The following is a 12,258-nucleotide window of genomic DNA, read 5'->3' as shown; positions in this document are numbered from 1 at the left end:
GAGTCTCTCCTCATAGGGCCTATTTTCCAGGTCTCTAATCATACGGGTGGCCCTTCTCTATACCCTTTCAAGATTATCCACATCTTTCCTAAAGTGTGGTGCCCAAAACTGGGCACAGTACTCCAGGTGTGGACTCATCAATGCCGAATAGAGGGGGAGGAACACCTCACTGGACCTATTCACAACGCATGGACTGATGCATGCCAGAGTTCTGTTTGCCTTTCTGGAGACTTCATCACATCGTTGACTCATATTCATGTTCTGGTCAATTGTCATCCTGAGGTCCCTCAGATTCAGTGTCAGCCAGTGGACCACCACCCATCATACAGTTATGATTAAGGTTCTTCCTACCCAGATGAAGGACCTGGCACTTGTCCCTATTGAACCTCATCTGATTGTGTTCAGCCCATTGGACTGGTCTGTCAGAATTGTCCTGGATCCTTATCCTCCCTTCAGATGTGCCCGCATTACCCCGCAGCTTGGTGTCAATCACAAACTTAATCACTGCATATTCCACTCCCTCATCCAAGTCATTGATAAAGATGTTAAAGAGCATAAGCCCAAGCACTGATCCCTGGGGGATACCACTGGAGATGGCCCTCCAGGAAGAGGGCATCCCATCTCTCTGAGCTCAGCCTCTGAGCCAGTTGCCAACCCACCTCACTGTAGACTGGTCTAGGCCAGTAACCTACAGCTTAATTAAGAGAATCTCATGGGAAACAGGATCAAACGTCTTGCTGAAGTCCAGGTAAATGATGTTAACCTCATGTCTCTTGTCCAGCTGGTTAGTTACTTGGTCATAAAAAGCACACCAAGTTTGTTAGGCATGATCTACCATTGACAAAGCTGTGCTGGTTGCTTCTCAATACCCCACCAGCTATGAGCTTAGTGATATAAAAAGATATTTTTCTGTTCTGCCTGTCATCTGGATTCTCTTAGTGGCAATAGGTGCAAAAATGCTTCCAGTGCAGCAAAAGGTACCATAGAACCACATGCTACCAGAAAAACAATCCCAGAGGAACAAGTTAATTAAAAACAAGGTAGAAAAAAGTGCTTTTGAGTGCACACTGTATGTGGGAAAATATGGTATTTAACAGCTATATATCAGGTGGGAATTAGCATATGAGGGATTAAAATGAGAAGCAGTTGCTGGGAATTAAAGCAGGATAAGTGGTTTGTAGTCACATCTAAGAAGACCATGATGAAGGAATACCTTTTCAGTACCAGAGAGGAAAGAAGTAAAATAGACATATATACTATGCTGTGTTATCATAATATCTATGAATAGTCTTCATTCACTATATTTCTGAATCCTTATTTAGTTACACTTCACCCATGCCAAAGGAGGCAAGTATCATTTAAATACCTTTTATGGTAAGGTAGTGATGGCCCATTTCTGATGTGGCAAACTCAAGCTGATCCACAGCTAGTGGACACAGGGATACAGCATGCTCCCACATGGCTAATAGCCTGCATGCATGGTGCATGCCTGGAGCTGAGAGCCCCATCAACTGAGGGAACTCCCAGTCATGGGAGCTTGCTACTTGCCAATGAGAGGGAAGCTCAGAATTGTGATGTGCCATGGGATGTGATGTGTGATCCCAGCATCACTCTTTCTGCCATGCACATGTGACATGTCAAGAAGAACCACTGTGTAGATAGTCCCATAGTGCCTTTATCTGCATATTCAGTAGGGGCCTTAGTAACATTTATCAGATATATAAATAGATATATAATCAGAATCTTCTTATCTAGGCTTCATACTTTTACATCTCAAATGGCAACCCTTAAAGCAGCATTTTTTTTAATATAAATTTGGAAGGGGAAGTAAAATATATTATAAGTTTGTTGTGAAGTTTTAAAGGTGCAAATAGTCATTAGCCGTAATTAGACTTCAGAGTTCAGTATGATTTATGTTAGGGCTGGGTGAAATTTTGGCAGCTGTTTCATTTCTGAGGTGTTTTGGGCGATTTCAGCACCTGAAACACCAAATCTGTTTCAGGCACCAAAACAAATCAGCTCCAAAGCATTTCAGAATTGTTTGGGAGAATTTCAGAGTTTTGGAGCTGGGTTTGCAGGGAAACAAAAACTAAGAGGAGGGGAAAAAGCGGGGAAGGACTGCTTTGAAATTGACATGGAGCTCCTGGTTTGATTCCTCAGTTCTCTGATCACTTCCCTCAACTCTCTGATAATTTCCCCAGCTCTTCCTGGGGGACACGGCCCCCTGTTCTACGCACAGGGTTTCAGCAGGCTGCCACTGCAAACTGGGGCCAGTGGCAGCTGCTCAGCATAGCCTGTGCTGAGCACCCGGAAGACTATGGTGCTGCCGCTGGTCCCAGACTGCAACAGCAGTCTGTTAATACCTGGCACGCAGATCCATGGACCCACACACCCCAGGAAGAGCTGGGGGAATGACCAGAGAGCTGGGGAATCAAACCAGGAGCTCCAGCTGACAAGTGGATCTGCCCCAGCACCTGGACAGTGTGCAGCACCCTGCCAAGCCACACTGCACCCACGCGTGTGCCAGGCAGGGGGGACAACCTCCGCTACCCCACGCTGCACGGGGGGGGCTCTGCCACAAGCACCTAGAGGTCCTATTTGCCACTCCTGCAGCTGGTGAGTGAGGGTTTTTTTGTTGTTTTTTTTTAAAGCCCTGCACTCACTGGCTGCAACAGCGGTGATGGGGGCCTCTGGGTGCTTTTGGCAGAGCCCCCAATGCATCAGGGAGCAGCGGGGATTGTCTCCCCCGGCCTGGCACCCGCGCAGCAGCTGCCCCAAGTCTACCTGGCGTAGCCCGCACCAAGTGCAGAGAAGAATCCAGTGCTGGGACTGGCACCAGCCGGCAGCAGCAGCCAGCTGTCATCCAGCATGCGGATCCGGGGGCACATGCCTCCTGAGAGGGCTGTGGGGCTGTGCCAGACTCCTCCTCAGGGGCACAGGCCCCAGAGCTGTGTGTGGACAAATGATACCACTTTTGTTTTGAACAGTTTGAGGTACCATTTCACAGAAACTCCTGCACCTATCAGTTTGAGGTACCATCCCTGCATCTGAATCAGGCAAGGAATGACAATGTTATAGGCATTTTAGTGATTCCCCATTATGACCTATGGCCAAAACACTGAAACAGCGTTGAAACTCTGAAACAGATTTGACCGAATTGAAATGGGACAGTGATTCAAAACGCCAAAACGAATCACTGTCCTTCCAAAACACTGAATCCAAAATGAAACAGCTGTTTCGCATAGCCCTAATTTATATGGCTCAGCGAAAGATATGTAGTATTACATTTTAAGTAACTATAGCTCACAAAAAAAGCTTATTTTCAAGTTTCTATAGAGCATTCACCAATATTCCACAGATAATCTGAATTCTATTGTAGAACATGAATGGCTGAATCTGAAATCCTTACTCAGTTTTTAAACTCACCTTACTCAAAACACCATTGAAATCAATGTAAGATTGACCTAGAAAAATTAAAAGCTAAATTGAGAAACAGCATTTAGTAAATTGAATATCTATGCCATTTATATAGAGGCAGATCTAGACATAACAGATTTTATGAGGCAGATAGTTTAGGATCATGGGGTAGCATAATTACAGCAAAGAGAAGTTTACATCTTAAAAGGAAAAATCTCCCAAAGTTCAGGATGTCTAAGTGATGCTTTCAGGTTTTCTCTCCCTTTCCTGGTGAAGTTAAAAACTGTACCTGCCCTAATTGTCTACTATATATGGCAATCCAGTATTAGAAGATAGTTATAATGTTGTAATTGTGGGGTCACGAGTGTTTTAGTTCAACAATCAGCTGAGGAAATGATGAAATATAGGGCTGAAGCAGAACTGTCCTCAAATGATGTAATTGAGGTCAGATTGGAAGAACAGACAGCGGCCAACAGCTGAAGATTGTGAGGTAAGTCAGAATAAAGAAAGATACATGCTCACAGGGGAAGAATTTTGTTAATTTATTTTGAAAGGAAAATGAATGAAACCACTTTCAGTCAAATCACTTTCTATTTTATTTCTGCCAATAGATCTACAGTGAAGAACTTTATAGAAATAAAGTGGCTCAGTAAGCAGTAGAGTGGCTGTGCTCCTGTAAGTCATGGAACAGGCACAGCTCCTCTCATTTACCCTTTAAAAACAGGGCCTGCTGTACCTGAGATTGTCAGCCTGAAATGGAGTGGATGTGGCCTTCCAGCTTTTCAGTGTTCAGTAGTTCTATATAAAAAGGATCAGGATTCAGTCTTCACTATTGCTTTGTTCAGAGCTAAAGGGTAAACTTTCAGATTCCAGTTGTAATATGTGATTCTCTCCAATACTATTCAAAGTCCATAGGTACATACTATAATATTTTAAGCACATGAGCAGGTGCTTACACCTGGAAAACATGCGTGCTAGTAAGTGGGTTTGCAATTTTTCTTATGTAAGTGGTCATGTCAGGAAGTCGTATGACAACATATCCCACTGTTGCTAGCATTAACAATTTTATCATGGCTCTCTCAATTCTGGGGTGTTCTTCTAGATCTCATAATAACAGGTTGTAAAGCTGCTATCTCTTGAATTTCCCCTTAATCAAAATGGCTGCCATCTTCCATTACTGCCAACAGGGCTGAAATCAGCATAATAGCCAATATTTCCATGTAGGCGATATGCATGTGAAAGTGAGAGTGCTCCTTCCTGCTCTTTTCAGTGAATCCATACCTGGAAACAATATGGACTGCATTTCTGAGGTTCAGGAGCCTAGACAGTGTGCCGTTAGAATATGGATTGGACTGTGAAGGGTGGCAGAGAGAATGTGAAGGGTGGAAAGGGGAAGAAGGAAGTAGATTTAGCAGACCTTAGGGACAGGGATGGTAAAGGAAAAGGATGGAGATGAGACATGCAGGAGATTGGGTGGCAGATCCTCAACTTGGATCAGTAGAATGAAAGAGGAATCTCCTTTAGGCCAGTACTGCTCAACCTGGATCAGGCCCTGCACATTCAGATCCTGCACTGTGGTGCCTGATCTAGCCTGCAGGGTCACACCATTCTGCCTGCAGAGCTTTCTATGGGTCCAGAAGTTTGGCAGCAGGAGAGCAGCAATAATGCTGCCACTGTTGTCCCGCTGCCAAATTTTGGACCCATAGGTCCCCATAGGACATGTCTGCAGTTGTTCAGTTGTTCTCTGTCCTGCAAAAAGTGGAGTGGCACACACGGTGGCAGTGTGCGCCACCCAAAGCTGGAGCCTGGCCAGCTGGAGTCATACTCTGCTGCTGGCCAGGCTCCGCACAGCAGAATTGCTGCTGCTGCAGCCTCAGGAGGTCCCCAGGACCCCAGGTAAGGCTACTGGTGGGACCAGCCCAGTGCTGGCCAGAGCCTCCGCTGCGCAAGCTGGGTTAACTTCCTTTTCATCAGAGCACGTGTGGCACAGGCATCCCCCAGGGACAACTAGCAGCGGCACAAGGTGCACAGCCACTAGTTGTTCCCTGGGGAACATGCATGTCTGGATGCGGCCATAGTGGGGATCCCTGTGGGCCAGATGATATGTCCCTATGAGCTGGATCTGGCTCACAGGCCAAGGTTTGAGCACCCCAATCTAGAAAGTCAGGAGGAAGATATTGTTTCCAACTTCTGTGAATTGATTGCAAGTCTCTGGATTTTGGCACCTACTGAAGTAGTTCCTGTGTTGATACAAAATGTTTCTCCATCCCCATGATTTTACAGGACTAGGCACAGAACTCTAAATGAGAACTCCAGATCCTGCCATAAAACTTACCTTGTTTGTGGCATCTGGGCAGAAAAGAAAAGTCCCAGGACAGCAGCAAGAAGCAGATGAGAGGAAGAGTTGGGGATGTGCTACTGAGGTTCCAAGAAAAAGATAGGTCCAAGGGGAGGAGGAGGGAAGTAGAATTAAAATTAAGCTGAATTAGGTGTTTCTGTTTGGCAACTGAAATGCATTACAATAAATCTATTTTAATTAATTTAACCTAACCCAAAGTAGTTAATTATTACAAGGTTTTGTTTTACCTGCTTAGTTAATATTGAACCACTTTCACTAGTGCATTAACTGACTAAATAGATTTCCTTTAATCATTTCATTTGAGTAAGAGCTAGATCAAATAGGTTCAAACATGCAACATAGTTTTTCTAATAAGTAATTTAAATAATATGTTAAAATAAGTAGTTTTAAATACTAGCTAACATCTTTTGCGAATTGTGATGTGTATGCAACAATTACAAAATTCCATTTTCATCGGGGGGGACAGTAATACATCAAAAAAAGAAAAACTTCTATATTTATGAATTAATCAGCCATTAACTTGTTTATTACATATAATATAAAGTACATATCCAAATAAAGAGCAGTTAACACGCCTTTGGCTGTATTAAATGAAAGGCATCACTTTTCTTGCTTACATTGCAACCCTTTTGTGATGTGGGTCATGGAAAGTATTAGGAGATGCCAGAGAATAGGATAGGGCTACTTTTATAAAGGAAATGCTTATATATTAAAAACAAACACAGCATTCCATTTTGTGCATGCCAATTCTCTTTAGTTCTTCATGTTTTTCTAAGCCAAAATAAAATACTTGTGTTACATGTACAACACATGCACAGCGTGTTCATTCCTAACAGTGCTGGAAGTGACTTCTTAAATTAATGTTCTAAATTAAAATTGCAGTTACATCCACTGGGTGAATGTTTTCAGTAGCTCTTTTCCTTGCTTGTCCTGTCAGCTGTCCTATTAAACAGCCAAATAAAATGTTATGTTTAGTTTCTTTTGTGCTTTTAGCAGGCTTGCATTAGCTGAACATTTCATAGACTTAAAAGCAAAGTGTGGAGTAGCTGTCTGGGGATTTCAAGATGGAGCCTCATGCTCCTACTTGTTGTTTTTCACTTGCAGGCAGGTATAAAAAGTGTTCCTAGTTAATGTCTCTGTTTCAGGAATGTTCCAGACACAATACACACACACCTACAGATTGAACTGTAGTGCTTATGGTAGATTATTTAAATTTTAAAGACTGATAGAAATCACGTTACTGCACATGTTTTGGTTTTTCTTCTAGGTAAGGGAACGACTGAGGGTTTCTTTAGAAAGAGTCTCTGCACTGGAAGAAGAACTAGCTGCCGCTAACCAGGAGGTAACATAAAACACTTTCTTCCCTTTTGAGGTGCAATTTCTCTAACATTATCCCTTGTGTTTCCCATTACTTTTATTGAAACTGTCACAAAAGGATAAATTACATTCTGTATACACCACTGAACACGACCTATTGAAAATGGTTTCAGATTAATAGAATCTTCTGATTCCTGATTTATTCATTTTTGTCATTGTGAGCAAACGAAAAACAAGGGCTAGTGACAGGTCCTAGACAGGTCTTTTTTGTCCTAGTCGTGGAAAATCAGCAAGGTTATAGATATGTGGCTGACACAATAAGCAATATCATAGCAAAATGGCTTAGTTGGAGTTTGTGTCAGATATCACTATAAGCATTACTGTACATTCTACAGTAAATATAATATTGTAGGTTAAATTCTGGGACACAAAAAAATGTAAGACAAGTAACTGTGTTTTCTGTCTATGTGTATTAACAAATATGTTTTAAAAGTCTACTGGAGATAGACAGATACAGTACGTTAAGAACTGTACTTGAGATAATACATATTCATTATTTATGAATTAGTAATACAGTTCACTTAATACTGACACATTTTTAAATTATGTTATAAAGCTGTGGTTTTCCAATGGAATTTTGCCCACATACTCCTTTTTAAGTTTTTTATAGCTCTGCATCCCATTAACATTTTGTGTTATGGATAATTAAAAAATTGTAACACTTTATACCATTACAGCAAGAAGGCAACATCTCCAAGAACTTAAGAGAGATTGCAGATTTGTTCTTCACCTTATTTCTTTTTCTTTTCTTTCATTTCTATTTCTCTTTTCACTTGTTCTGTTTTTCTACTTCTTCCTTTCATGTACTGTCACGAAGTTCTTTGTATACCCCAGTTTGAGAAACACTAACACTAATCTGAACATTGTGACCTAGAAATTTAGATTTCTGCTGACCTAGAAATTTAGATTTGTTTCTTTCCTTTTGATGGCAATGAATTAGGGTAGGGAGTGGTGATAGATAGTATACAACCATTTTTAGCAAAAGACTGTGCTCTCATGATTTGAAGGGAGGAAGTTATTACATAACATCAGCAATCAACAGCTAAACTGCCTACTGCTTCCACTTAACTGCTAAAATTATTACTAATGAAGTAGCTAACAATGAACATTTTGCAATATAATTGAGATGGAGGCCTGTTACTCCCTTTTTTAGGTCTAATTACCAAATTTCCTTCTCAAACCCCAAGTACATGATCACACAGGACCTAAAAATGATTGTGGAAGACAGAAGTGGGGCAAAAAAGAAACCGGGTATCATCTCCCCTTATCAGCAAGCATTCATAAATGGTTCAATGTCTAGTCAAGAGGAGGTATCAGGTGGGCTTCCCCAGGGCTCTCTCCTGAGTCTGGTATCGCTTAATATTTTCATTAATGATTTGCATGATGGGATTGAGTGTATGCTTAGAAAATATGTGCATGGCATCAAGTTGGGTGATGTTGTAGATGTTTAGGAGAATAGGGCTAGGAACGAGAATGACCTGGATAAATGGGAGAAATGGTCCAGAATCAACCAAATGAAATGCAAGCAAGATAGGTACAAAGTCCTGCACTTGAAACAGAAAAATGCATGCATAAATACAGACTGGGGAATGAATGGCTAGGTAACAGTAGTGCAGAGAAGAACCTAGGGGTTACAATGGACCAGAGCCTGAATATGAGCCAGCTGTGTGTTCTTGTTGCCAATGATTCTTGTCAAACAGTTCTTGTTTCCTATGATTTGTAGGGTGATTATAGAGAAAATGAAAATGGGCATTTCTCTGTTGCTATAAAGGACAGGACTAGGAGCAATCACCTCAACTTGCAGGAGAGGGAATTTATGTTGGCAATTAGGAGGAACTTTCTGACTATGAGGATGGTCCAACTTTGGAACAGGTGACCTAAGAAAGTTGTAGATTCTCCAATCCTGGAAATTTTCAAGAGCATCCTGAACAGACACTTAGCTGGACAGGTTTAGGCAGGAATGATCCTACCTTGAGTATGAAGCTGGACTAGATGATCTCATGAGGTCTCTTCTAGCCATACTTTCCTGTGATCCTATCCAACAATGCAGTGTTGTTACTTCCCTTACTATACAGCCGGGAGTTGTAGCGAGTGTCCGTTTGTGCATCTTAGAAAAAGGTTTTATGTTTGTGAATGCAAAAATAAGTGTCTTTGATTACTTTACTACATTGTCCCACTGTATCACCAAGTTTTTCCATTGCAGAGTCCCCTGCCTGGCATGTTCTCTGCTGTAGAGGGACCATAACAGTTATGCTGTGTTTGGAGCCTTCCATATCTTTATGTAGAGAAGACCACAATTGAACCTTAGATATATTTCATTCATTCTGTCCAAAGACCTGACACAGTCTTGATTTTACCATATATTTAGATTGGTATTTTCACAACAGTGAAAGCTAGTTGGGTTTTTTGTTTGTTTTTGTTTTTTAAAATGAAAGCTTATATTCAGCAGAAATTTGAGATCATCACAAAGAAATCAGTCTGACATACCTCTATGTTGTTATATAGTCTAACTCTAAATACGAACTGAAAAATTACAAGTGGACTTCCAAGGGACCTCAATGAAATGAAATGAAACCCTCTAGTTTAAAATAACAGCTCTTTGTCAATGTTGCCAGGTATGTACTTCATAATATTTCTATAAGAACAGCTCTTCAGAGTTGTTTTGGCAATTGTTGCTATTGATACTTTGGTAATGCCCTGACCAATAAGCAGGAAGTGATGTATTTTGTAGGCGGTTCTGTAAACCCTTTCCTTGGAAGAGAGACAATTCTAGGGCCAGAAAGGGATTTTGGGATAGTATATATGCACTTTAAAATGAGCTGGAAATAATGATTTTAAGAACCTTTCTGATCCAGCATCCTTAGAAACATTATACAGACTCACTGTGTTAATAGCGCTGAAAACGTTTAGTTAAGACATTACTCAAGAGAGCTGGAAAGTGACAAGTTCATTTGCACAACATGTATGTCGGTATCTCAATTTCCTGAGAGGTATTATAGCTAAAATCTGAGAATGCAATTAAATAATCATAAAAAAGAGCTTGGCAGAGAGAGATGCAGAAGGGAATTGACAGATTAAGTCTGAACAATCAGTACATTTTGAAGAGGAGTTCAGATAATGTTCACAATTATTTAATTAAAACAGACAAAATGGATTAGACAACAACAGAATGTAGGGGCTGGTTTAACACCAGAATCCCCAGTGAATGTACAGTCTGTGTTTATTTGAAAGGCTTTGTAAATTGGTTGTACTGTGCATGAAAAGAAATGGGGCAAGTTTCCAAAGCCGTTGAGTTCAGGCTTTTCAGTAATTTCTGTCTTACTGTCACTCAGTGTCTGTTCTTCTAAAAAGCTGTCATTACTAAGCAGCAGTGCTCCTCCCTTAATAATAATATTATTTTCTTTCATATCTGTGTTCTTTTCATTGTAACAGCACACCTCATGTGCAGGACTACTGTATAAACCTAAAATGATGACAGTATGTTGGTCCCCTGATTAAACTCTTGTATCAGTAGGGAATAGGCACACAGCAGATCTAGATCTAGAAAACAGTAGGAATCTGTTTATTAAATGAGCATCTCTTTCTCTGCAAGTGTTACCTGCCTTACCTCTAGTTGCCTGCAAGAAATGCTTGTACCCATAAAGATATACAGAACACAAGAAATGCAGAGTTTAGGCTGCAAACAAGCTAGATACCCAAGCAATGTATACCCAAAGACTTATACTATGAAAATGTAAGTATGAGCTTGTTCTCCTAAATAGGCTATGTTGCATGCTTTCTGAATAACTATCATAATTGCATATATTAAAAATTGGCATTGCATATTCAATTCAGGAAAAAATATCTGGAAACTTATGAAACACTTTCAATTAAGTTAATAACACTTATTCAGCTGAAATTGCAGAGGGAATCAAGAAAGACAAAATGTGATTGCCTAAATTGCAATTTGACCAGATCTGATGCTTGCACTGTTACACAAAATGTTGTGGGAACACAAGTGTTCTAATACTCTTTTGTCACCACCCTGCTGCTACATTGATCCAGAAAAGAAAGTCTCTCCTGTTGAATCTGATTTTTTTTTTACTCTAAAATCCTTGTATTGCCTAACTTAATGAAATTTCACACAGAGTAGTCTAACTGGGTATGACTACCAAATTCTAACTCTGCTTCAGCTAAACTTTCAAGACAAAGAATATCCACAAATTGGCACATTGGTGTTCTGTCTTAGAGTTAGCAGGTTCTAAAAAGAACAAAATGATAAGTTCATTGCCATATCTTCAGGCACACACACTATAGAAATTATGCCAATTTTATATATTATAAAACGTGGTTCAATTAAAGAAACAGCTTTGATTCCTTTCTTTATCAAGAAAAATTAAAAAGGCATATCAAATTAGATAAGGAGGCACTGTATTGAATACAGTTTAACAAAAATGTATAGGATAAAGTTCACCAAACACAAGTATATTGGTAGTCATTTGAGCTGTGTAGTCTTACTATTGTGCTCCATATGACTTTCTCTTTAGAAATTATATGCTGATAGCTTTGGTACTTAAGTTTCATCTTCCCTGTTTGTTACATTATTTCCTGGAAACATTTAAAATTACACTTTGGGAGCTCAGTTATATGAATTTCTGAATAGATTTTATAGGTGTTGAGCATGCTCAGTTTCTGTTGAAATCAGGGTGTGTTCACTCGACACCATACAAAATCACACTCTAAAAACAATATATGGGGTTTTATTCTTTTTTGTGCGGTAGAAACAATGCAGTGGTCCAGATTACTGAGGGGCAGCATTTTTACACTGTTAAAGCCTTTGATCTGGTATCCCATGATCACCTCTTGGTGAAACTGGCCAATTGTGGCCTTGGGTCCACCACGATCCGCTGGCTGGGAAATTGGCTCTGTGGTCGGACCCAGAGGGTAGTAATTGACAGAAGTCAATTGTCATGGTGCACTGTGACCAATGGGGGCCCCCAAGGCTCTGTCCTTGGATCCATATTGTTCAACATCTTCATTAATGATGTGGACATTGGAGTCAGAAGCAGACTGGCCAAGTTCGCCAATGACACCAAACTTTGGGGCAAAGCATCCACACCAGAAGA

The 12,258-nt window shown here is 40.6% G+C and overlaps 1 protein-coding gene across 4 annotated transcripts in view; it reads left to right on the top strand.

Annotated features, from left to right (window-relative positions):
* Positions 1 to 12,258, top strand: part of PPFIA2 (PTPRF interacting protein alpha 2) — an 854,871-nt gene that overhangs the window by 515,833 nt on the left and 326,780 nt on the right. For all 4 annotated transcript variants that reach the window (XM_019514802.1, XM_019514801.1, XM_019514804.1 and 1 more), the window contains one exon: positions 7,044 to 7,118. In XM_019514802.1, the coding sequence (XP_019370347.1) occupies positions 7,044 to 7,118 (75 nt within the window). The remainder of the gene's footprint in view (positions 1 to 7,043; positions 7,119 to 12,258) is intronic.

The sequence above is a fragment of the Gavialis gangeticus genome, unplaced genomic scaffold (genome assembly GCF_001723915.1).
Source record: "Gavialis gangeticus isolate Ggan-Ray unplaced genomic scaffold, GavGan_comp1, whole genome shotgun sequence".
NCBI lineage: Eukaryota > Metazoa > Chordata > Crocodylia > Gavialidae > Gavialis > Gavialis gangeticus.
Note: the sequence above shows the minus strand (reverse complement) of the source record. Positions and strands in the feature narration are given on the sequence as shown.